At 42.5% G+C, this 27,365-nt stretch overlaps 1 protein-coding gene across 3 annotated transcripts in view; it reads left to right on the forward strand.

The window, feature by feature from the left end:
* YTHDC2 (YTH N6-methyladenosine RNA binding protein C2) overlaps positions 1–27,365 on the forward strand; it is a 70,492-nt gene that overhangs the window by 18,608 nt on the left and 24,519 nt on the right. For all 3 annotated transcript variants that reach the window (XM_053299014.1, XM_053299011.1, XM_053299012.1), the window contains exons 7-21: positions 38–194; positions 3,290–3,397; positions 3,553–3,698; positions 4,802–4,937; positions 6,361–6,487; positions 9,920–9,985; positions 11,347–11,525; positions 12,044–12,140; positions 12,224–12,311; positions 12,399–12,479; positions 13,205–13,287; positions 15,736–15,841; positions 16,183–16,302; positions 16,839–17,111; positions 20,208–20,334. In XM_053299014.1, coding sequence (XP_053154989.1) covers positions 38–194; positions 3,290–3,397; positions 3,553–3,698; positions 4,802–4,937; positions 6,361–6,487; positions 9,920–9,985; positions 11,347–11,525; positions 12,044–12,140; positions 12,224–12,311; positions 12,399–12,479; positions 13,205–13,287; positions 15,736–15,841; positions 16,183–16,302; positions 16,839–17,111; positions 20,208–20,334 — 1,894 coding nt within the window. The remainder of the gene's footprint in view (positions 1–37; positions 195–3,289; positions 3,398–3,552; positions 3,699–4,801; positions 4,938–6,360; positions 6,488–9,919; positions 9,986–11,346; positions 11,526–12,043; positions 12,141–12,223; positions 12,312–12,398; positions 12,480–13,204; positions 13,288–15,735; positions 15,842–16,182; positions 16,303–16,838; positions 17,112–20,207; positions 20,335–27,365) is intronic.

Below are 27,365 nucleotides of genomic sequence, written 5' to 3' on the forward strand. Positions count from 1 at the left end.
AAAATTTTGTTATGAAGATGGCCTGTTTATGTTGCAGGATGAAGTCCATGAGAGGGATCGGTTCAGTGACTTCTTGCTAACAAAATTAAGAGATACATTGCAGAAACATTCAACTCTGAAACTCATACTTTCTAGTGCTGCTCTGGATGTGAACCTCTTTGTAAGATACTTTGGAGGCTGTCCAGTAATATATAGTAAGTTCGAATATTAGTAGGAATGTGGTTTAATACTTTTCTCAACTTGGTATAGTACATACTGAATCTTGCATTAGTCTACAAAGATCTGTTTCAAATATGCAACGTTAAAAGTTTTGATTCAGCTGTTTACTGTTTGAAGCATTTTTACCAGTTTTGTAGTGCATTTTTAAAACATACTTACTGTCTACTTGGAACGTATGTAACTTTTGTTCCCCAAAGTAAGGAGACTTAACAGCTTTGAGCTTGTAAGCTCCAGCGCAGTATTTTTGAAGAGGTTGTGCTCAGAATAAAAAGTGAATAAAAATATTGGGGGCTTAATTAGTGATAAGGAATGGGCAGTAGTTCAATATAAAGGTAAAGTATTTTTATTGGTTTTTATTTATTTAATTTATATACCGTCTGATTCCAAAGGGTCTACGAGTTTTACCCAAAAAAGTATGTTTCTTAATAGGGATGTGCACAGAACCAGCTGGCCTGTTTCGAATCTGGACCGGATGGGCTTGGGCTCAATCAAGCCTAGTCTGGTTCCACTGTCGAGCCGGCTTGAGGGGTTTGACGGTTATACTTGTAAAGGGCTGTAGGGGAGGGGAAAGTTCTATGGTTTTTTACTTTTTAAAAGCACCGCTGCATGGTGGGATGGCGTTGCGGGAAAAGTTTGCAGTCTTTAAAGTGTTTGGTTATTTTTACCTTTTTAAAAAGTGTTGCTGCGTGGAGGCTATAGCAACTATGGGGCATTGAGGGCTCCTTCCACTTTCTTGCCTGTGTCCTGAATGACAGGCCAGGCTGAATGCGGCCTATTCCGGGCCTCTTTGTACGCATGTACAGAGATGCGCGAAATGGACAGCAGCTGGCCCGGCCTGTCATTTGGGAGGCAGGCGGGAGGATGAAAGGAGCCCTCTCTACTGCCGCATCCTGTTGCACAGCCACCCTTCTTAAAGGTAAAAATTACCAAAAACTTTAAAGACTGAAAACTCCCCCCTCCCATCCTGCCATGTAGCGGTGTTCTTTTATTTGTAAAGGGGAATTGTTGCTGGATTCGACTTTACAAATGTACCATCGAGCCAGCTCGTGAGGCGGAGGCTTGGCTCAACTCGCTCTCAGACTGCCCCCCCCCCTCGGCTTGAGGGAGAACCTTTGAGCCAAGCTGGCTTGATTTCGAGTCGGTTTGCACATCCCTATTTCTTAAGAAGTACGACAAGAATTTGGGTGGCATTTTACCTTGATGATTTATTTTTATAGTCTTCATTCCCAAATTAAGATAGGGGTTTTATTGTTCAAGGATGTATACATGCCCACTGGGATTTTTCACATTTTTCTTTTAAATACAGACCCTCATTTTCTATTACAAATGGCTTTTTAACCATCCATTTGCTACGCTGCGGGGAACTGCTGTTTGAGAAACAAGTCCAAATCCTTCCTGAGTGCATAGAACTTGTTGTATAGTTTTTTGGATCATGGCTTAAATACTTACCCTCAGTACAAAGAACTGTCCAGTGGCATTTTAAATGTATTTTTGCAAGTGGTAGTTCACTCTTTCTTCTTCACTGTCCAGCCAATACTAGGACTTAAGAACATAGGAAGCTGCCATATACTGATTCAGACCATAGGTCTATCTTGCTCAGTATTGTCTACACAGATTGGCAGCAGCTTCTCCAAGGTTGCAGGCAGGAATCTCTCTCAGCCCTATCTTGGAGTTGCCAGGGAAGGAACTTGGAATCTAGATGCTCTTCCCAGAGCAGCTCCATCCCATAAGGGGAATATCTTACAGTGCTCACACTTCTAGTCTCCCTTTCATATGCAACCAGGGCAGATCCTGCTTAGCTAAGGGGACAAGTCATGCTTGCTGCCACAAGACCAGCTCTCTTTCCTTTTAAAGTGCAAGGTCATTTTGAAAGCCAAGGCAAACTGTTCAAAGTACGTCAGGTTGGCATTCAATATGAGCAGAGCAAAAGGCCTACAGAACACCTCCTAGAAGCCTATTGGCTATTCATAAATTAACTCTCTGAATTGTGACCTTAGTTCCTAGCATTTCATTCCCTGGGTGTTACCCTTGGAATTGAACTAAAATTTCCTTCATTCGCTGCCAGTGTTTTCAGTCTGCAGAGTTCTCAGAATGTTGTATTATTTATTAACTACTGAAGTGTTACCTCCCTTTCCCAACTGTATTATTTGGGATGGATTTCTCCTCTTGCTAAACTCAAGATGATCTTCTCTCATCTCCACACAGCAGAGGTAGTAGCTCTTGTTGAATTGTGGAAGTAGCTTTTGTTGGATCCATAGCCTCTGTTTTATCTTGATACAGTATTTGAAACTGTGGCAGATGTAGAGCTGATCATCTGAGTGTGAGCCATTTGCATATGGCTTCCAGTGTGCTAGGTACTGTGCAGAACATAGATGCAATAGTCTGTATAAAGTTGAATTGAGCTAATGAGAAGTGACTACTAGCAAGGTAGACTGTACCAAAAACATCCGTGGCCAATGACATTTTCTTGAGCTCAGTTTCCTAGCACTCTCAATATAATTGAGAGTGCTAGGAAACGGAGGTGCCCTGAGCAGTAGTGCACTGGAGGGGTGGGGTATAAATATTTTAAATAAAATAAAATAACTAATGAAACTACGCAGCCAGACTAAGGTAAAAGGTAAAGTGTGCCATCAAGTCGATTTCAACTTCTGGTGCCCACAGAGCCCTGTGGTTTTCTTTGGTAGAATACAGGAGGGGTTTACCATTGTTGCCTCCCATGCAGTATGAGATGATGCCTTTCAGCATCTTCCTATATTGCTGCTGCTCGATATAGTCAGACTACTCAGCCTGATATTTTAAACTTCAGTATAGGATATAGGGCCAGTGTATTTATTAGAAAGTAACTAGCAAGGGCCCATTTATTTGGGTGGAGTGTTGTTGAACCAGATTAAGCAGTGTAACAGCCTTTTACCTGAAACAAGGTGAACATGGTGGAATTGCTAGGTGTGGACAAAATTCAAAGAAATAATTTCTCTCTTTTCTACCAACATTTATATTGGTTCCAACTTTAAATGTGATATCGATCATTTAGAGCCAGTCATTAATTATTTACTCTACTGTCTGTTTTCAGTACCAGGAAGGCCATTTGAAGTAAAGGAGATGTTTCTAGAAGACCTATTAAGAAGTACAGGTTATACAAATAAAGAGATGATAAAATACAAAAAGGAAAAACAACGAGGTGGGTGTTCCTATTTGTTGGTGGAAGGAATATGTTTGTATTCATATTCAAAGTTTGCAGAAGCATTTCTTGTTAATTATATTAGGAAACACCAGTGTGAGAAGTATATTATACCATTACTTTTCCTTCTCTCCTTGCATAAATATGTTCATTAGAGGAAAAGCAACAGACAACTCTGACAGAATGGTATTCTGCTCAGGACAACAGCAAGCCGGAATCACAACGGCAGAGAGCAATTCCCAATGTAGCTGAAGAATATGATCTATTGGATGATGGTGGTGACACAGTTTTCAGTCAGTTGGTATGCATTTTTATAAGATTTCCAGTATTTCTTGTTAACGGGAAATAGGACAGTGTAATCTACAAACAAATCTTTGCATGCATTTTCATGTGCATAAGAAGCTCATAATCAATACAGCTTTCTCTCTTCACTGCAGCATTCAGGTGCAGTTCTATATGCATGCCTTACTTTACAGAGATTCTGGAAATGTGAAGGTTCATAGCTCTATTTCAGCTTTCCAAGTGACATAGGAACATAGGAAGCTGCCTTATACTGAGTCAGACCATTGGTCCATATAGCTCAGTATTGTCTAGACAGACTGGCGGTGGCTCCTCCAAGGTTGCAGGCAGGAGTCTCTCTCAGCCCTATCTTGGAGATGCCAGGGAGGTAACTTGGAACCTTCTGCATGCAAGCATGCAGGTGCTCTTCCCAGAGCGGCCCCATTCCCTAAGGGGAATATCTTATGGTGCTCACATGTAGTCTGCCATTCAAATGCAAACCAGGGCAGACCCTGCTTAGGTAAGGGGATAATGCATGCTTGCTACAACAAAACCAGCTGACAATACTGTGCTCTTTAAATCTTAAGTCCCTGGCTACTGTGATTCTTACCATTGTGCCTCCTACAATCCCCATATGACTTTTTAAAAAAATGATACCTTATGTATAATCCTACATATGATGTGATATGGAGCTGCTGTTTCATTAAAACAAAAAGCACAAACCCATCTATCTTGCATGTACTTGGGAATTCCTCTCATTATGGAACCAAGATCACCTTCTATTCTTGTATCATTCCAACTTGCAGGAAGTTTAAAAGCAATTTGTGATATGGTGTAGGGAGAAGCTGTCATTAAGAAGAGAAAAAAAAAAGCAAAACACAGGAGGTCTTCTTGCACATTTATCTGGAGTGGTGCCAACGGTTTTGACTTTAGATAGAGGTTTCTTCCAGGCTGTTAGTTCTGAATAATGATGTACAGTTTGAAAAATAGCTCTCGACATTTTGAAATGTTGAAGCATAGTACTTTTCCATCTGCAACATATACAAGGGGAAAGCTTAATTGTAGAGGAATAGTTGACCTTGGATATTTCCAAAAGTCGATGTTGATGTGTATTCTTTTTCACAGGCTGAAAAAGATTTCAATTGCCTTGAACCTTGGTTAATTAAAGAAATGGATGCTTGTCTCTCTGATATTTGGTTGCACAAAGATATAGATGCCTTTGCACAAGTGTTCCACCTTATTTTAACTGAAAATGTCAGTGGTAAGTTCATACTGTTAACATTTCCTCTTATAGAATTGAGCAGCTAAATGTCTAGCCCATATATGTTTTCATAACTTTAAAAATATCAGGTCCATACTCTTCAAAAAATATACTAAAGACACTAAAGAAACTAGTGACCTTAAAAAAAAAAATCTTATTTGTGAAAATTTCTACTACTTTACAGAGTTGACTTGAATAAGTGGGCTGCCATGATCTTACGAAATTACAATATTTCTAAAGCAACCTTATCTCAATAACACAAGTTCTAGTAAGAACTAACCAGCCTACTTTCCCTTCACTGTCTCTACATCTGGACTAAATTTGGTGCAAATTGAGGTCCACAAATTAGATCTCTTGTGCCTCGAATGTTCATGTGTCCGCCATCTTGGATTGGGATGGATGTCATTACAAACTGCACCATTGAGGTGTCCCTGTGTGTGTCACTCACTACAACTGTACCTAATTTGGTTCAAATTGTTTAGACAGTCCTCAGGTTAGTGCACTTGCACCTCAAAAGTTTATGCACCCGCAATCTTGGATCAGGGTGGAAGATATCATCACAATCTTCGCCATTGAGATGTCCCTATGTGTCCCTACAGCTGTAGCAAATTTGGTTCAAATCAGTTACGCGTTTCACAAGTTAGCTCACTTGCACCTCAAAAGTTTATGGTTCTGCCATCTTGAATCAGGGTGGATGACATCATCACACACTACACCACTGAGGTATCCCTGTGTGTCACTCACTACAACTGTACCTAATTTGTTTCCGATCAGTTAGACAGTCCACAAGTTAGCCAACTTGCTTCTCAAACGTTCACATGTCTGCCATCTTGAATTTGAGTGGATTATATCACACACCACACCATTTGGGCATATGTATGTGTATCTACAGCTGTAGCAAATTTGGTTCAAATCAGTTAGGCGGTTCACAAATTAGCCCACTTGTGCCTCAAAAGTTTATGCGTCCCCCCTCTTGGTTCGGGGTGGATGGCATCATCACAAACTATGCAGGTGAGGTGTCCCTACAACTGTACTCAGTTTGGTTCATGTTGGTCTAGGCGTTGCAAAGTTGATAGCGGGGAACACATGGACACATACACAGAATGCTGGGTGATCTCATAAGCCTACTGGAAAGTAGGCTAATAACATATGCCATCCAATCCTGTGCATATTTACTTGTAAGAAAGTTCCACTGTGGTCACTGGACTCTTATCCCAGGTAATTGTTTATAGGATTACAGCCTAAGTGGCACTGATGTAGCTCCATGAAAACTGACAGTGAAAAAAGAAGCAACTTATCATCCATCTTTAAAAAGGAAGAAAAATATTGGGATAGAAGTCCTTTTTAAAGCAATATTTGGAAGAGTAATTTTAAAAGTTTGAGCAACTTTAAAAAAAAGTACTAATACATTTTTTTGTTCTAGTTGATTACAGACACAGCGAGACAAGTGCAACAACTTTAATGGTAGCTTCTGGAAGAGGTTTCCTGAGTCAAGTAGAACAGTTGATTGGTATGGGAGCAAATGTTCACATCAAATCATCCAATGGCTGGTAAAATAATCATAGCACAACTGTTTGCTGCTGATTCTTTTTATGTGGGTTTAATTTAATATTAGACACTTTATTTCTGAGTGCATCTTTAATTTTATAGTTTCAGTTAATAAAGGTGTACAGAGAGCTTTGTATTTTACTATGAATACTGTATCTTTAAATCTCAGCAATATGCAATTCAATTCGCCATCGAATTGTTTTTGGTCAGTTTGGGAGCAAGTTACAAACTTGACCCCAAATCGAATTGCCCTCAAAATAGAGGGCCTGATCTGGGGTCAACGAGAATCACCCCTGATTCAACCTGAATTGATTCAGGTGATTCAAATGCCATTTTGAGGCCTGTTTTGCTGGGGAAAATAGGCTTCTAAGTGGTGCTTTCCCCCCGGGGATTGCTGGTCTGCTAATTGGGATCGGCAGATAGACGAGCCCTCCACTCCAGATTTGGCACATCAGCCTGCCTTGGAGGACAGATCTAGACTACCCACCAATCCCAATTGGTAGACCAGCTCTCCCTGGGGAGAAAAGTGCCATTTTGAGACCTGTTTTTCCCCAACAAAGCAGGCTTCGAGATGCTGTACAAATCACCCAAATTGATTCAGGGCTGATTTGTCGAGGCAGCCAGCCAAGCCAGCTGTTTTTGACGAATCAGTTCGAGGGGGTCTATGATTTGATTCGACCTTGAATTGAATCACAGATTTTGATTCATGTGCACCCCTCCTCTCAGTACTGTACAAATAAGCACACTTGAACTTTATACAAGAAGTTGCAGGACAGCAGGAAGGAAACAGGGATAACAGTATTGGTAATGGATTATTGAAATATGTAAATATGTGGTGGGGTGAACCTATAAAAGCTGAACTAAAAAAATCCATTTTCTTACTTGCTTACACCAACACTTCCAGATTCCCATCTGAGAAGCTGCTATATTCTGCACTGCCTGGAAACATGCATTCCTAATCATTAGAGTAATAATAGGGGTCATTACTCCCTTATGGAGGGGAATTCACTTTTAAAGAGACCACTGGGGCATTAGGTTGAAGGTTCAACAGAAGAGGTTTAGACAACTGTTTAACTATGGCAGAGCCTGTCGGATGTTACGTAGTTGGAAGAAGGTGTTTTGCAGAACACAGGAATTCAGTCCTTCATTTCCTACTCTACTCTGTCATTTAAAATCTATACTGAATTGCAGACTCAAAGCAGATAGTCCCTGACTAGTCTGCTCTCTTCCCCCACCTCCTGTTGAAGAGGGCAGAGTACAAAAGCTTCAACAAATCAAACTATAAGGTGCCACGTGATCCTTTGTTTTTCTCCCAACTGTGTAAAATTTCTCCCAGTTAATACTTTTATATTCTCAACATCTGTTTCGGTCAGGATCAGATCAGTTTTATTAGCTGAATGCTTTCTCAGAACCAATAACCTCAGTGTTCTGGTTCTCTTCCTGTTTGACTTCATTAGAAGCCCTGTTTGCACATGGCTCTGGGCCTTTAAAGCCTTGCACGGTATGGGGACAACTTACTTTAAGAACTGTCTTTTTTTGAACACTTACCTAAACCCTTAGATCAGCTTTGGAAATTTGATCTCTGGCCAAGCTCTACCTGGAATAATCTTGGAGAGTACCAGAGACAGGGCTGTTTCTGTGGTGACCCCCACACCTGTCATGTTTCCCAGGAAGATATATGAGGTTCCATCTCTTGCTTGTTTTAAGCGGCAGCTTAAAACCTTTTACTTGTGCCTGAATTTAGAGTGTAATTTTATTAGATCAGATCTAGGCATTGCTGCTTTTATATTGGTTTTTAGTGGCATTTATAATTAATTTGTATCTATATAATTGTTTCACTAAGCCAGTGTGTGGCGGCCGGAAATGCGTGAGGATGCAATAACTACTGCTTTCTCCTCCTACATAGCTAGCTAAACACCCATTACTAATGGATTGCTCACAAAAGGTTGCGCACTAAACAGGTTGCTCACCTGTAACTGATGATCTGGAAGTGATCTGTTGACATCCATTAGACCTGCCCGAACCTCCCCATGACAGTAGTACAAGTCTATTATAAAGAACTCACCTGCAAGGCTGGTCACCTGCTCTGGCGGTTGTCCAGGAACTGAGGGAGTGGCGTTCCTCCCACCTTAAATATCAACCATGTGGGGTGAGTTGGAAGCGACTCCACGCCGAGAGAGTTCTGCACAGAACCCATTACTAATGGATGTCAACGGATCACTTCCAGATCATCAGTTACAGGTGATTCTGTTTTAGTCATTCACAGAATGAAAGTTCTGTTTGGTTTTGGGTCAGAGTCAAAGGTCTAGCCTGACTTTTGGTTGAGGTATGATTTGATTCTGGTTTAAACAAGGATCACTTTCAATATGCTCCAAGTTTAAGAATGGTTGTGGAGAAAATATGTACAGCATAGATGTAGCCTACCTTCAGCAAGCCATGAAACGGGACATTTTCATTATTGCCTCTGCATATTGGATATTCCACCAGGGGCATAGCAAGGTTGGAGTGGGCCCAGAGACAAGATTTTAAAATGCCCCCCCACCCCCAACCTCAGCTCATGAAGTAAAGAAATCTTAAATGAGGCTGAATAGTGGTAACAAAAAGCATAATCATTCATTCATTCATTTAAACAAACCTATGTGCCACAATAGAACATCATCCTAAATTATTTTTAAAAAGGTTTTGTAAATTGTGGACAATGCAAGTCATTTAATGGTACTAGAGAAATACATGCTGTTCTGGTAGCTCCAGGTCTTAACACTCACATCAGTTTCGGAGGATGAATACAACTGAAGGAAGCCTGGGTGGGTGCGTGGCTGGGGGAGTCAGTCATGTGACTTGCCTCTGGGCCCCCCCAAGACAGTGGGGCCCCAGACAACTGTCTCCCCTTGCCCGATTATAGTTACGTTCCACCAACATTGAAACTGGTATTACTTTAAGCTTTCTTAAATTTAGTCTTCATTCAAACTACTGTCAGTGAGGAGTTGAAAACACACGCTTCAATTATATTGGGCCAGAAGAAGAGCTCAAAGCACTTCATAAAAATTCTTTCAGTAAAAATAAATAGAGTAGCTTAATTATTTATTCACCTATCACAGTTTACAATGCTTCTTGTAAGTGCTTCATAAATTCTAGCTTGTTGTTTAACCCTGTACCCTTAGCTGTACTTTTTGACTATCCCTATGTTTCACAACCTTCTTTTTACAACATACACAGGCAGCTAAACCTATAGCTAAATGTTTTTGTAAGTACCAAATAGAGAGACACTTGTTTCTAATATTCTGGCTAATGAATTTTACTTTACTTATTTTTTTCTAATGTAAAATGCTTTATAAATGAATAGAAATCTCACATTGAACTTCACAAAAAGTGATTGCAAATGTTCTTTGTTCCTATGTTGTGTTTAAGCAAAGATTCCTCTGCAATTATTACAGGACAGCTTTGGATTGGGCCAAACACTTTGGACAGACAGAAGTGGTTGACTTGTTGGATTCCTACTGGTAATGTGTTTGCTAGTTTTGGGATGCAGTGGAATACATGCTTGGAGCTGCCCCCATTATTAGCGTGGATAGGGAAGCCCATCAGATGTGCTTATGTAAGGATGTAGTTTCTCTAGTAGGGTTGCAGCTAGCATAACAGCCTAAGCTGGTAAATGGCACTCCTGGACACTAGGGAGGTGCATGGGATCAGTTCTGTGCACTCCCAGGAGCGCAGGGATCGCTTTAAGGGGCAGGGAAGGTGCTGCCAAACTGACGGCCCCTGCCCCAAGAGTTAGCTGCTCAACTGCGTCCTTGATCAAGGGAGGGGCACCTCTGCCTTTTCCAGAGAAGTGTTTACTGCCCTCCTTTCTTAACTTTCTAGCATACAACTGAATTTTGTATGCTAGTTCTACTGAAGTACCCTAGGCTTGATAATGGAGAACTGTATTCAACATTAATCATCTCTAGCATCTGGAAGTATTTCTTTTTGCAACCTAGTACATTTGAAGAAGAAAAATTCACAGAAGTGTTAATGCATGTTAAAGAATTACTGAAGATAATATGAAAGCATTTAATGTTTACGAAGATCTTAAATGTTCGTTCAAGAATTGCCCCTAGTTATCTTTATTGCAGAAGCATCTCTTCACGACCACCCCGCACGCCACAAATGCTCGTATTCCAGACATGCAGCCAAGATACTGTAGAGTTCTATGGGCCATAAGATATTAGTAGTTCTTTAAAAATTAGCAAATGATTTCTTTCCATAATTAAGTCTGTACCTGAGAGGCATGAAATTGGACTAATAAAAGCATTGCTGCATGACTGCAAAAAAAGCATTGCTGCATGACTGCATAAGTAATTCAGTGCAGTATGTGCAAATGTATAGAAAATACGGGGTAGTGTAATGTGGACATCCTCTCCCCCCCCTTTAAAATATGATGCCTGTATTTTGCAATAGTGCCTCATGTCCAAAGAGCTATCTTAGGTGTGTCCAATAGCTTGTGTATGCCCAGCTGGGTTAATTTGAAGAGTGGGTCCCTATGCCGTATCATAAGTTGCTGAGAGGGAGAGAGTGTGGGGATGGGAGGGAGGAGCTGTACATATACATATGTAGGTAGATAGCATATTGCATAGCAAGAAGTGTGTGAGAGCAGTCCCACAGATCAGTTGAGGTTAATTCTGTGGAACTGGATTAGTCAGTTCCATAAGTTATTAATGAGGCTAGTGACCTGTTGTAAAATTTGATTTCCAGATATTAATGGTAAGAATGAGAAGCCTTAGTATCTCTGATCATTGTTTAATTCAACTACTTCAGGAAATGTATTGATCAACACGTCTTTCCTTATTGTGGCATTTCACTTTAGTATGTTTGTACATTTCAGCGCATCACTAGAGTTTGGAAATCTAGATGAAAGTTCTTTGGTCCACGCAAATGCTGGTGAGCTTAGTGCAGAAGACAGAGAACTCTTGAAAGCGTATCATCACAGTTTTGATGATGAAAAAGTAGATCTTGACCTGATTATGCACCTGCTATACAACATCTGTCATAGCTGTGATGCAGGTAAACACACACATAGTTTTTATTTCTGTTTTAATACACTTTTATGTGCACATTGCCTTGATTGTTTGAACTGCACTCTGGCATATAGACTGCACTGAGCAGAGAACGTTGAGTATTCATGCCCTACTTGTGAACTTCCTAGAAGCATCTGGCTAGCCAGTGCTGTTGGAAGCAGAATGCTGGACTAGATATGGCCTTTGGGTCTGATCCACCATTTATGACCATATGTTCTTACAACCACATTTGTTTGTGAGTATGGCCCACCCATGAGAGTGGGTAGATTGTATGAGCAGCACATACAAGCATTTTGAATATAGGTTTGTAGGCCCCGTTTCACACTGGATGAGCTACATTAGGGATGTGCATGTGTGCGTGCATGTGCAGGCTCAGTATCCCATGCTGCTGTGTGTAGAATGTACTTGTCTGGCTTAGTCTCAATCAGCCTGTAATCAAAGCACTGATACTAAGTTCACTTTCTTAAATTAGATTTTCTTTAACTTTGGAATTTGATCTTAAAGGAGCAGTTTTAATTTTCCTACCTGGATATGATGAGATTGTTGGCTTGAGGGATCGCATATTGTTTGATGACAAGAGGTTTGCTGATAATGCTCACAGGTAAAATTTGGACCTCTTTTCTTATAGTTGTTTATGCTCCTACAAAATCACCTTTTATTTCATTCATACTTCTTTGCTACCAGATTCCAAGTTTTTATGCTGCATTCAAATATGCAAACTTCAGATCAGAAGAAGGTGCTCAAGACCTCGCCCCCAGGGATCCGCAAAATAGCAAGTATCAGAATGACTTTTCAGGTGTTTTCATGAATCTGAATTTTTCATATCAACTATTGTTACAACATGGTTTTGTTGTTCCAGATACTCTCTACAAATATTGCTGAAACAAGCATCACAGTTAATGATGTTGTCTTTGTGATTGACTCTGGAAAAATGAAAGAGGTGTGTTATCTCAAACATGCTCTGTAAGCAAGAAAAATTATGAGGCAATAATTTATGGTAGAAGAATATAAAATCTGTTGTAATGTAAGCAACCTTTGTATTTAAAGGTGGTTTTATGTATATCTGGTAAAATATAATAAGGTTGTTCACATCATCGTTACTGGGGCAGGGAGGGTGGTGGGGAAGGAAGGCTTGAACCTACCTCTCCCCCCCACCCCCATTGTGGATTGAATTTGTTGTGGATTGACAACAAATTAATCATTTGTTGTCAATCCACAGTGCTCTGAGCAGCACGGAGCTCTGGAGGCCAGGAAAATGAAACCCGGCCTCGAGATATCACTAAATGCACTGCGCGAGGAGTGTGGTGCATTGAGGGATTTCCCCTCAAGCCAGGTGCTCTAGGCACCTGGCTCTGTGTCTGCTTGGGCTGCTTGCAGCCTGAGCACACGCATGACCCCGGACCTGGGTAAAAGACTGGGTAGAAACCCCAGGCTACCTGGAGAGGCAGTGCCGGGATTGGCCCCGATCCTGGTGCTTCACATGAGTGGGCCCTATCCAGGTAGGGCTGCCCAAGCCTGGGAAGGGTTCCTCATGTGAACAGCCTCCATTTGTTATAAAATCACTTCATATTTCATATACAACTCTTGTTGGATACCTTAATAATGTAGATGTTTGCATCATTTCTATCACTTAAATGTAATACAAGCATTTTCTTAACATTTTAGAAGTCCTTTGATGCACTCAACTGTGTCACTATGCTCAAGATGGTATGGATTTCTAAAGCGAGTGCTGTTCAGAGAAAGGGCAGGTAATGCAAATATCATGAATTCATTTTGTTTCCTGTCAAGCAGTGGAGTGTGTGGGTGGGTGGGGGAGAGCCAAAAGCTTTGGTTTTAGATGAGAGTTGATTAAAACCTTTACTCATGCTTGTAAAAACTAGCACCCATAAGTTTCCTTGCGACAGCATTCTGAACCAGTTGGAGGTTGCAAACTGTCTTCAAAGGAACTTCCATGTCTAGCACACTGCAACTATCCCATCTGAAATGTAAACAATGTATGGGTGACCATGGTACAATACAGTTTGTACTAGTGGGGTTGCAGCTGGCATATTGGCCAAAGATGGTAAAACGCACTCTTGGACACCACTTCCACTTGAGAGAGCATTGAGTCGAGAAGAGAAGCCCCAAGCTATGAACCTGGTCTTTCAGAGTGTGTGTGATCCCATCAAAGTTCAGATTTACCTCACCACTTGAATTACCAGTTTTACTGACTTGGAGCACCTCTATTTTATCTAGATTAAGTTTCCATTTGTTTACTGCCATCCAACCAGAATGGTCTCCAGTCACTGGTTTGGATTATCAGCTGACTCCCTGGTATCATCAGCTGATTTAAAAGATGGGTAGAGTTGGGTGTTGTCGTAATACTGATAACACTGCAGCATATACCTGCAGATGACCTCTTGCAGTAGTTTCATGTATATGTTGAACAGGATGGGGGCAGAATAGAAACCCACAGCACCCCATAGGCCAATAACCAAGGGTGGAGCAGGCATCACCAAGTGCCACCTTTTGGGCATAGCGCTCCAGGTAGAACCATCAAAGCCACCGTGTCATCAAGTCCCTAGCCCCATAGGGCTTACTCTGGATTAACCTGCAAAGGACAGGAAGCTGCGGTAGAAGCAAAAAAGTCTCAGAAAGCTGGAAATACCTCCTCCTGAAGAGGATCAAATTGAACACACAGGTCTGCTTTCTACGATGACTTGATTTGTCCTCACAGCTAAGGGGAAAGTCTGACATTGGTCATCTGGAATGGAATGGATGAAGATTGGTACTGGAAAGAGTCAGTTAGATCATTTGATCCTATCTATGATGATGCACCCTCAGTTGATTACCCAATTATAATGGGGACTTCAAAAGTTAATAACTTGTAATGCTCAATGGAAAAACTTTAAAAACAAAAGCACATTCCACTATAGACATGATTTTTAAAAACTTCTCTTTTTAAAATGCATTTTTAGGAGGTATGTTATCTTTATCAGACTTTAGGTTGTGAATTTTGTTTCATAATGACTGGTGTTCAAACTGCAGCATACTGACAATTTTTCGGTATATCTGTGTGAAACATGGAGAGGTAGTGGCAATTGTCACCTAGTTGCTCTCTGTCATATTTCATTTGATTGGATTGGATATTTGGATATTAAGACTGATAGAATTTTCTGGGCTTATGTTTTTGCACCTCATCCTAACTATACAGGCATTATCTCTTTTCTGTATATTTAATTCTTCTATATATTTCATTATCTAAGGCATACCCATGGCTAATCCCATGCGTGGCAGCTCTCACAAGGGTTCGGAGAGCTGCTGGATAGCTACAGGTATGGGAGGGAGGGAGGAAAATGGCAGCTGGTGAAAAGAAACAGCAGCCTGCCGGCCAGAAAGCAACAAAGGGGGAGAGAAGCAGCAGGCTGGCCAGAAAGCTGGGGGAGGGCAGTTGGCCAGGCAAGAGGGTGGGGGAGAAGAAGCAGGCTGGTTGACCCACCAGCCAAAAAGCGGGGGGGGGGGGGGGCGGAAAAGAGGTAGCCTGGCCAGCCAGAAAGCCGTGGGGTCAAGGAAGAAAAAGGTGGCAGCTGGTGGTGGGGCCGTCCGGAGGCGCAGATATTCTGCGCCAGTCTCTCTCTCCCTCTCTCATATTTATACCCTACTCCTCCAGTATACTACTGCCCGGAGCAGCTCACAACAATGAAATAGATACAATATACAATAAAAGTAATAAAATGAACCAAATTGAGTACACAAGTTTAAAAGTCAGGTTAAAAACCACAATTAGTATAAAGTTCAAATTAAAAAAAATATTAAACATATTTTAAAAGCTAAAAACAGAGTTATAAAAACTCTCAGATTACCAATTCTTTGGTAATTTGGAAAGTATCTGATCACGTTTCTTATACTAGGTCCAGTCATATTGCCCCAGCTTTAGAGTTACAGTTTCTTTATGCTGTTGTCATGAAGTTTGTATCATATTGCCAATTATTTGAGTCTTCAAAAGTGTGCTCTCTCTCTCTCTCTCTCTCTCTCTCTCTCTCTCTCTCTCTCTCTCTCTCTCTCTCTCTCTCTCCCTAGATCACTTATATGAGAGTGCTCTGTTAATGCATTGTCTACTTTAGAGAATTTACTGGGAATTGTTTGGATGCTTTGCTTGTCAGAATTGCACTTTTCTATGTTTTGATTTACCTTAAACAACATTTTCTGTTTCCAAGGGCAGGACGTTGTAGGCCTGGAATTTGTTTCCGGCTTTTCAGTAGACTCCGATTTCAGAATATGCTGGAATTCCAGACTCCAGAACTTCTAAGGATGCCTTTACAGGTGGCTACTCATTATGTTACTATTTCATTAAAGTGACATTGAAATTGGAATATTTGGCCTTATGTATATTTCAGTTCACCAGTTCCCAAATGAGTGTGTTGGGGCATATTGGTGAATTGCATAAGGTTTGTTCAGGCAGTCAATAGTATTTGTAGAAGACATGGGGATAATGGCTAAAAGGCTTACATACTTCAGAATGGGTCTGAAATTCTACTTTTCTAGTGAGTCTGCTTAAGAAGTGTATGCTTTATCTGAAATATTTAACTCTTTAAGTATTTCACTGTGAGTTGATTTTAATTATATAATTTTGGCTTTCTGAAATTGGTATGCTTAACTTCTAGGAGCTTTGTTTGCATACAAAATTGCTAGCCCCCATCAACTGTCCTATTGCTGACTTCTTAATGAAAGCTCCAGAGCCGCCACCTGCACTAATTGTGAGAAATGCAGTGCAGATGCTTAAGGTGAGTAAATGTAATAAATGCTAATTCAATACATTTCTGTGATCACGGATTTTCACTGTGCCTCTTAGATGAAGTGAAACACTAGATTTCAATATACATATTTAGTTACTGTTTCTATGGAAATCTCTGTAATCTCATGAGAATTTAATATTTCTCACATATTTGAACAAAGTCATGGCAGGAGTAATGCATGCTGAACCAATTCAAAATTGGAGTTCAATTCTTAAAGGTAAAGTGTGTTGTCAAGTCGATTTCGACTACTGGCGCCCACAGAGCCCTGTGGTTTTCTTTGGTAGAATACAGAATGGGTTTACCATTGCAGTAATTACCATTGCAGTTACCTCCCTCACAGTATGAGATGATGCCTTTCAGCATCTTCCTATATATGTACCAGTGGGGATTTGAACCGGCAACCTTCTGCTTGTTAGTCAGGCATTCCCCTGCTGCACAATTCTTACCTAGTGGATAATCTGAATTTCCTTGTTTGCCTACTCTGGTTACTATGGTGTTTTTGTGTTTGTTTGTTTTTTAAATAGACCATAGATGCTATGGATACATGGGAGGATCTGACAGAACTGGGCTATCATCTGGCTGACTTACCAGTAGAGCCCCATCTTGGTAAAATGGTGCTGTGTGCTGTTGTTCTGAAATGCCTGGATCCTATTCTGACCATTGCATGCACTCTTGCATATCGAGACCCTTTTGTGCTACCTACGCAGGCCTCTCAAAAGCGTGCAGCCATGCTGTGCAGAAAACGATTTACCGCAGGAACATTTAGTGACCATATGGCCCTTCTTCGGGCTTTCCAGGTACTGCTGAGAACATTTTATGACTTGGTTTGTTGGATAGATTTGAAAGAGATAAGGCACTTTAGCTCAGCAAATTCTCTTGAAACATTAACTAGTCTGCCTTGGAAAAAGTAAATCAGGGAAGCAGTCATTAACCCCTTTGTGCAACTTGTCCCTGGTACTTCTTCATTATCTTTTCTCCTTGCTGCTGCCCTCTGCCACCTTTTCACCTTACTTTACCTCTGCCATTTAATATTCATGCTTTACCAGACTTCAGGCTCTGTATCCTGGGAGGCTGGTAAGAGTTGCAAATGAGTCCTTGCCTGACTTGGCTGCTTCTATCTAGCAGGAGATTGTTGGAGGTGGCCTAGTTAATATCATAAAAGCATCGCTGAGGGAGGGTAGGGTACCTCCTTGTTTGAAGGAGGTAATGGTTCAACTGCTTCTTAAGAAGCCTTCCTTGGACCCCTTAGCAATGGATAGTTGTAGGCCAATCTCCAGTCTCCCTTGGTTGGGCAAGATGATTGAGAGGGTGGTGGCCAACCAGCTCCAGGTGGTTTTGGAGGAAACTGATTATCTAGACCCGTTTCAAACTGGCTTTAGAGTGGCTGTGGGGTTCAGACAGCCTTGGTTGGCCTGATGAATGACCTTTACCAGAGAATTGACAGAGGGAGTGTGACTCTGCTTGTTGTTTTGGATCTCTCGGTGGCGTTCGATGCCATCAATCATGGTATCCTTCTGGATCACCTGGGGCAGTTGGGGATAGGGGACACTGCTTTCCAGTGGTTCCGCTCCTATTGGGTAGATTCTAGATGGTGGAGTTTGGTGACAATTGCTCCTCAAAACGAGAACTGTTATATGGAGTCCCACAAGGCTCCATTCTGTCACCAATGCTTTTTAATATCTACATGAAACCACTGGGTCATCAGGAGATTTGGTGCTGGGTGTTATCAAGACAACCTTAAAACAGTGGTGCATCAGCTGGTAACCTCCAGGCTTGACTATTGCAATGCACTCTATGTGGGGCTGCCTTTCTACATAGTTTGAAAACTTCAGTTAGTTCAGAATGTGGCAGCCAGATTGGTCTCTGGGGCAACCCGTAGAGACCATATATGCCTGTTTTGAAACAGTTCCACTGGCTGCTGATACGTTTCTGGGCAAAATACAAAGTGCTGGTTATTACCTTTAAAGCCCAGAATGGCTTAGGTCCGAGTTATCTTAGAGAACCCCATCTTCTGCCTGATCCCCACCACACATTAAGGTCATCTGAGGAGGTCTGTCTCCAGTTACAACTGGTTCGTCTGGTGGTGACTCAGAGGTGGGCCTTCTCTGCAGCTGCTTCTAGTTTGTGGAATGCACTCCCTGCAGAAGTCCATAATCTGAGTTATTGGCCTTCAGGAGCGCCCTGCTTGGCCTGGCCTTCCAGGGTTTTAAAACTGTTTTAAAACTGTAAAGGTTTGGCCTGTTTTACAGGATTTTAAAAACTGTTTTAATTGTTTAATAACAGTTTGATGTTGTTTTTACAGTTTTCAGTTTTAACAATTAATTTATTTTAGTTTTGTTTTAATGTAAACTGCCTTGAGCCATTTTTGGAAGGGCGGTATAGAAATTAAATAATAAATAAATAAGTGTTAGTGCTGCAGTGTCACTTTAACTATCAGAAATGTTTCTAATTTGGCTGAGGATGGTATTCATGTTGTGGTTTATCTCTAGATCTTTCCACGGATTAGTTGGGAATAAGTCAAATTATTGAAACTGCAGCTGGAGCAAAATGTGGCAGCTAAGCTCATGGCAAGAGTTTCTCTTGCTTCACTCTTATCTTGTTTAGGGATGCTTCACTCTTATCTTGTTTAGTCTACATTTGTTTCCAATCTTTGAGTGCAATTAAAAGTGCTAATTCATACCTTCTAAAGCTCCAAATAGCTTGGGGCCTAGCAGATCTTAGGGACTGTACATTTCCCTACAAGTCTTTTCCACCCATTAAGATCTTCTAGGAAATGCCAATGCTTGCAGAGGTATGTCTGGCATAATTGCAGGACAGAGACTTTTCTGTGGCTGCTCCCCAGGCTCTGAAACTCTCTTCCATAAAGGGCCAGACTGCCTCTCTCTTTCTGCCTTCTGCAAATAAATGATAACCAGCTTGTTTCACTGGCTGTTTGGGGTAGGAGTTCGTTACTAGTTTATGTTGTTTTGATATCTGTGGTGGTTTTGTATTGTGTTAAATGTTTTATTGCATATGCTTTGTATCCCTGCCCCCCTCCTCGCACGTGTGTGTGTGTGTGTGTGTGTGTTGCCACAACACTTCGCTCAAGGAGGGAAAAATTTAAATAAAGTTGCTTTAGTCCATGCTCCTGAGTGGTAGGGTAAACCTCCAACAACATAGATCTTTTCTGTTCCTTGGTATGCATTCCAAAGTGTGGCATAATCCCCATTGGTTTTTCTTTAAGCAGGGTGGTGTCACTGCTCTCATCACTGTCTTGTTGCTCAGCAGTGGGAAGCTTTCAGGAAGGCCTTTCCCAAATGTGCTACCTTTCTTTCTCCTTGGCTGTAAAAGCGCTTAGGGTTTATACTATTTCTGTTCCTCCCCTGCAGTGTTCTGTCTAATTTTTTTCATTTGTGTGCGGAATGAATTTTGTTCTGGGCAGCAGTATGAAGGCAGTGTGTGCGCATGTGCATTCAGAATGGGGCCTTCCTGATTCAATCTTAATTTAAAATTAACTGAGTGGACATCAAAAAACATGTGAGCTTGTGCACATGTGCACGCCTTAGAGAGAACACTGCTCCTTTGGTGATCTGTTTGCAAGCTAATGTTGAGGTATTGGCATGAGGGTTGGGTTTGCCTCTAGAACACATGGTCTGAGGATTTTCAGACATTGTTTCAGAGATATGGCCTGTTCAAATTGTGTGGTAGATAGCAGTGTAGCAGTTCAATCCAAGCTGGATTGAATTTAAAAGGTACTGCTGAAGTGGGAGAAATAAACTACATATTTAGTTTTGATGTCTAGATTAGCAATTTAAATACCAATGCATTGTATTTTAAAGGTCCCTGGAGGCATATAGCCTGCTTATAAAATTTAACTACACTCAATGGCATTTTAAACCTAACTTGTCCTGCAGGCATGGCAGAAGGCGCGAAGTGATGGTTGGGAAAGAGCTTTTTGTGAGAAAAATTTCCTTTCTCAGGCAACAATGGAGATTATCATAGGCATGAGAACACAGTTGCTTGGGCAGCTCAGAGCGTCAGGTAAATATAACATTTCTTAACTTCAGTGTCTTTAAATATTTATCCTAGATTTCACTATATTCATTCCTATGCATGTGGTCAGGGAAATGGCTGTCTCTGGAGGGATTGGGTTGGAGCTCTTATACTGGCAACCAGTTTTTACATTGACTTGCTCTTAGCAAGGACCAGTTCACAACAGCAACAAACGATCTACGTGTACATGAGGCTATGTTAGCAGTATTTACAGTATAGCTGATGAGCCACCTAATGAATACTTCTTAGAGCTCTGTTATCCTCTCATAAAAACAAAGACAGTCCCAAGGCAGACTGTTCAGTATGTGGGCGTGTTAGAAATAGACCTAATATATTTATTTCAACTGGCTTAAGGCCATGGAAACAAGTTTTTTAAAAAGTTACAACTAATGCATTCTGGCAGGTGGCAACTTGAGTTAAATTATACCAGAAGGATCAAGAGCCATCAGTGTCTGGTATTTAGCCACTTCTTATTAAACTGTTGCTATTTCTGATTAACCATGTCTGTTCTGATTTTAATTGCCCAAAGCCTCCATTCTCCCAGTTATGGAAACCTTTCCCCCACCCCCTTGCTTAGGGATAAGCAAAAAGAAGTTTAGGATAGATGTTAACTTTTTTCCTAATGCAGGTGCAAAGAACTCCCCAGAAAATTGATCACACAGATTGTGATGCTAAATGCATTGTTGGGTTTCTGTCTGTTTTTAAATATTAAAACAGCCGGAGGGAATGGGGATTGGGATTGCAGAATTCAGGGAGATGCAATGCCCTTCCCTCTGTATTGTGGATTTGAAGAAAATTGCCTCTTCCCCTCCCCTTGTTGTTAGTCCCAGGAGGTAAGCTTCCATATGTCCCTGTGAGAGCTTTCCTCCTGAAGCCAAATAGCAGCTGTGGATATGTGTGTGAGAGATTTTTGTTAGAACTGCAGTATGGAGGAACGCACTTAAATATCCCTTCCCTGTGGCTGCTTTTAATATAATATGCTATGTAATGTAATATATAGCATTATGCAAGCCCCAAGGCATGTTTAACACAATGTGTGGTCTAACCCAGATAGTGTTGCAACCCCTCAATCTTCAAAGTCACATGTTGAAGTTTTTAACTTTTTGGAAATCCAGCTGCTATGAGTAGACCTTGATACTGAACAGCAGTTATACTGTTCTAAGTGGCCCAAAGGATAAATTCTGAAATATGTGCAAATCTTTGGACTACAAATAATCTATAATTACAATTCTTAATCTTAGTCCAGTTTAAGGCTAAATAGAATTCAAGTCCTTGATGCCTTGAGAAGACTTCTTACCCAGTATCAAATTTCTGCTCTATTTACTACAACAACAACAATAGCCTATATTCTGCGATGATATCTATAACAACAGCAACAACATTGACAATAAAATTCAGCCATCCCAGGTCCTTGGGAAGGACTTGATGTCTGGATAAAACAAACCAGTCAATAACACCTGTCTGACTGTGTAAATAAATAATAATAATAAAATAAATAATCCTTATTTGATCTGGATTGAGATCTGTCAATGTCCATAAGAATGGCGCCTGTGCCTGTGCAAGAGCCATGCGGTAGCCATGCCTGAGCTTGTAGAAACACCCAGGCCCACACCCCCATGCCAGAGCATGCTATTTAAGGCCGGGCTGTGGCACGAAGTCCCTCAGTTCTTGGATGACTACCCTTGCGTTTGGACCTCGGTCTGCCACCTCTGTAGTCGGGAGGTTGCTTTTTCTTCAGTTCATCCTTTATTCTGACTGATTTTATTGGACTTAGACTTGGACTGGTTGACGGAATACATTTGGATCTGGGGCATGATCCATTGAATCCATTAGAATGGGTTCTGCGCCTGTGCGGAAGCCACTTGGTGTCGAGTTCCACAGCTCCTTTAAGGCGCCTGTGCCCAGCCCCACGTGACCATGTGGCTATTTAAGGCGGGAGGAAGCACAGGCACCTCAGTTCCTTTGCGACCGCCGTGGAGATCGGTACACCGGTTTCTACGGCTCCTCGTTCTGGTTCCTTAGCTATTCTATTCAAATTCTACTGTTTTCTATGGATATCTGTCTACGGACTGCCCTTTGATTATGCTTTTGGACTTACCTTTTAACCGTCGACGGATTTGACTGATATTCGGCTTTTCGACATTGGACTGTTTTTCTGACCACGTTTGTGAGTACCGGACTGCTTGTTTTCGTGACTTTTTTTTTTAAAAAAGGATACCCCCAAATCTAAAAAGACCTTTAAACGCTGCGAGAAATGTAAAGCAAAATTGCCCTCTCAAGATGCCCATAATCTCTGTTTGTTCTGTTTGGGTGAGGCTCACAACACTGTGTCATGTAAAATTTGCCAGTCTTTCTCCAAGCAAACATGGAGAAATCGGGAACTACGCTTGAGGGCTTCTCTGTATGATGATGTTTTGACTGCCCCTTCAACTTCTAAGTCGCCCTATCATTCTCATGGCTTGAGGTACCTGGTTGCTACCTAGTCTAAAACCTTGAAGCCCACCGAAAAAACCCCACACGCCTTGAAAAGGCAGAGGGATAAAATGGCTGCCGTGACTGATCCCGCCAAAAGGGCCAGAAAGCTGTCGACATCGGGCTCTACTCCCTCACCCAGCTCAACCCAGGATGTACTGTTTGTCTCTGAATCGAAGTCATTGACGCAACCTCTGGATCGAAGCCATCAACACCGACGCGCCCGGCGTCAAAGAAGAAGAAATCTTCTGTATCAAAACCTTCGACACCAACACAGTCGGCATCAATACAATCACCCTCCATGTCAAAGCCTTCGACACTGACCCACACAGAATCAAGACCGAAGCCATTGACTTCGATATCGAACGGGACAACATCGAGAGAACCTTCCAATTCAATGCAATGTAAACCGCCCTGAGCCTTTTCGAAGGGCGGTATAAAAGTTTTAATAATAATAATAATAATAATAATAATAATGCGGCCGGCTGAACCAGCGATACCCGACGTGCTACTGTCGACGTCGACATTCTCGATACCGGCAGGAAGGGATTTGATGCCAGCACCGACACCGATCAAGTCCCCTTCGACATCGGGAGATGTTCAGCAGGCATCGACCCTGAACACACCGGCCCTTATATCTACGGTCACCCCTCGCTTTAGGGCTCCTGTGACATTCGCCCTTGAACATGAGGATCTATCTGATAATGAGGGAGCATCATTGGATCCGGGCACGGCTCAGTCTCTTCTGAACATGCTGTAATTCAACACTACCACACCATCTACCTTTTAAAGCTCGGAAGAGGAAGCTCCTCCTGAACCCGTGGTTCCCGCGTCACAAGTACTAACTGCAGCCCAGCTTACTACACCTACACCATGGCACACCTGTGGATTTAGCCATGTGGTTTCTCCATCAAATGAAAGGGCTTTGCCTGGCACATCATCCCCCAGCTTGGACTTTGATTTTGATGAAAGCAGGGTTTGGTGTGTAAAAGCATTACCAATTCGTAATCTCTCAGCAGGTGATGCACCTTCTGCCCCAAACTGGAAACAACATTCTTCCATTGCTACGCAGACTTGAGTGGCATTACAGTATTCTTCCATTGTGATGCAGACTCGGGTGCCATTGTCTACAACACACACACACAATCTTCCGTGCTACAGCTGTCTTCCAAGGCTGTACAAACAGAGGAATACACCCCATCTAGCCCACTGCATCAGCCAGTAACACCCATACCACCAGAGCCACATTCTCCATCGCTGCATGAGACAGTCACCGTGGGTCGTCCGATTTTGAATCTGACATCGAAACCATGGAGGCGGATCCCTTGCCGGATGTGTCTACGCCTTCACATGTCTCCCCAACAGAAGAGCTCAAAGCTTATCTCCATGTCAAGAACATGGCTGCAGCCCTAGGCCTGGACTTAGCCTCTCAGGTTAAAACAATTGATGACCCAGTGTATAATTTCATGGCCCGGTCTCAATCGGCCCAACCAGTCGCCCTGCCTCTCCTGCCAATTATTTCAAACGCTGCTCAATGTTTATGGGCAGTTCCTCATACTTCCACTCCGACATCTAAAAGACTAGAAGGTCTCTCCCGAGTACAAGAGCAGGACAGCACAAGTACCCAATACCCAACTCATTAGTTATTGACTGTGCTACCACTTCATGTTCTGGAAGACGACATACTACACCTGCGGACAAAGAAGGCAGGAAACTGGATGTATTAGGCAGAAAATTGTATTCAGCTTCTTGCCTCACGGTCAAAGTGGCCAATTATTCGGCCTGTATGGCAAAATATAGTTACTGCCTTTGGGGAAAACCTAGAAAAGGACCTGGACATGCTCTCACTCGACCAACTGAAAGCCCAGTTCAGGAAGACTCTGCAAAGAGCAGGGGATCTCACCTGTCAACAGCTAAGCACAGCTAAACACTTGGCTGAGTCAGAATCTCGATCAATTACAGCAGCAATTACTTTAAGACGTCACGCTTGGCCACACTCAGCCTCTTTACAACAAGATAGGAAGGATAAGATTGAAGGTCTGCCTTTTGATGGCAAAGGCTTATTCTCCGAAGAGACCGATGCAACTATGGAAAAGATGAAAAAATCCAAGTTCACCGCGAAAACTTTCACCTCAACCTCCTCTGCCTCCACATCATATACGATGAAACAGAGAAATTTCTATCGTCCCCGTACTGGCTATAGACCACAGGAAAGAAGGGACTACCGAAAACCTATCAACCCTTTTCAAAACGGAGCACATAACAAAAGAACAAATACCCCTCTGCCCAACGCAACAAACAGGGAGAGGGCAACAAACAGCGTCTTTGAGATTCAGGACAGCCCATCACACACCCAAACATCTGTTCAACTGCTTCTTCCGACCCCACATCAACCGGGAGAAGACATTATCAGCCTACAACATCCATGTGCTGACTCCAGTAGCCAACACCACTACCAGTTTGGCAAGTCATGCGCAAGCATGGCGCCACATAACATCAGATCGCTGGGTATTGAAAATTGTCACGTCAGGCTATGCGATAGAGTTCAAGACCCGACCACAATTTTGGGGCCTACCTTTCATGAAAGTGACTCCTGCCTTACTTCAAGAAGCACAAGAAACTCCTACAAAAGAAAGCGATAGCCCGGGTGCGATGGGCCCACCGGCGGGAGGGGTTCTACTGCCGCTACTTCCAAGTCCTGAAGAAGGATGGCAGACTCCGGCCAATAATGGACCTGAGACGTCTCAACAAGTTTGTACAAGTGAAAAAGTATCGGATGACAACGTTACAGGACATCCTACCACTTCTGTTTCGGGAGCGCTGGCTTGTGACGCTAGATCTAAAAGATGCTTATTTTCATATAGGAATCTACCCTTCCTACCAGAAGTACCTGAGATTCACCGTAGGCACCTCAGTCTACCAATACCAAGTCCTGTCCTTCGGACTCTGCACGGCCCCTCTTGCGTTCACCAAATGCATGGTGGTGGTAGTGGCCCATCTCAGAACGAAAGGCCTGAAGATACACGTATCTCAACGACTGGCTTATGACATCATGAGACAAAGAAGAGTTACTTTCGCAGATAAAGTATAAGTTATACCTTCTCAAGGACCTGGGGATCCAGATAAACTGGAAAAAATCTCATCTGACCCCAGTGTCCACCATATCTTACATAGGGGCAGTGTTGGACACCGATGCGGGACGGGCCTTCTTGCCGGAGGACTGCTTTCTGACTATTACAACTTCTGGTTCGTCAATTTCAAACCTCCCCACTACAGCCAGGACAACAAATCCAACGCTTACTGGGTCTGATGGCCTCTTGTAATTCAACTGTTCATTACACACGGCTGAAGATGAGGAAGCTCCAACTTTGGTTCCTGTTCTCCTTCCATTCGCACAGGGATGATCCCAGGAACAAATTGTTGATACCTCTGTCAGTTCTAAGGTCCCTCTCTTGGACATGGAGTACCAATGTACTAAGGGGAATCCCTTTTTGATTACAGCCCCCATTAGTGTGGTTAACGGCAAATGCTTCACTCAGAAGTTGGGGAGGCCATTGCAATTCAAGAATGGCACAAGGTCTTTGGACGAGGGCTCAGCAGCTGCTTCACATAAACTTCCTGGAACTACTAGCAGTTTTCCAGGCCCTGAAGGCTTTCCTCCCGATGCTTAGAGGTCGGGTAGTGCAATTGCAATTGGACAACACCACTGCAATTGCCTACATCAACAGTCAGGGGGGAACAGTGTCCAGATCTCTTTGCGGACTCGGCATTCAGATTTGGCTTTGGTGCATCAGGAACAGCATCACCCCCATACCCCTACATATCAAGAGGATGGACAACGTCCTGGCGGACGACCTGAGCCATATCTTCTGCACAGACACCCATCACAAATGGGAACTGAACAACCTCTACTTGTGGCCGATATTCGACCTCTGGGGGTCTCCAGAGATAGACTTATTTGCTACAGCACAAAATGCAAAGTGCAGATGCTACTGCTCAAGAGCAGGCTGCGATCCCTCCTCCATGGGGGATGCGTTCCAGATAGACTGGTCACTGTACCTGAGCTACATGTTCCCACCGTTGCCCTTGGTGAGAAGGCTAGTGGCGAAGATTCTGGAAGGACCTATGAAATGCATTCAGATCACACCGTGGTGGCCCCGCCAAGCGTGGTTTCCACTTCTACTCAAACTCTCTTCTCACACCTACAAGAGACTTCCTACCTATCCAGACCTGTTAGTGCAGGAAGACAGCCTGGTGCTTCACCCAGGGGTCCTAATTCTATAACTCACAGCATGGAGGGTCGGCTTTTGAGAAAGATACTGCTAAATGAACGGAAACCCTCCACTAGGAAGAATTATGCAGGCAAGTGGAAGCGATTCACCACCTATGTTGCTTAACATGGCTTCCATCCATTAAGAGCATCAATACGTCAGATCCTTCTCTACCTTACTACACTTAAAACCACAAACCTTTCTAACGTCTCTATAAAGGTACACCTAGCTGCACTGTCTGCTAAACATCCAGGATGGGGTGGCAAAATGGTTTTT

This window comes from Hemicordylus capensis, chromosome 2 (assembly GCF_027244095.1).
Source record: "Hemicordylus capensis ecotype Gifberg chromosome 2, rHemCap1.1.pri, whole genome shotgun sequence".
Classification (NCBI taxonomy): domain Eukaryota; kingdom Metazoa; phylum Chordata; class Lepidosauria; order Squamata; family Cordylidae; genus Hemicordylus; species Hemicordylus capensis.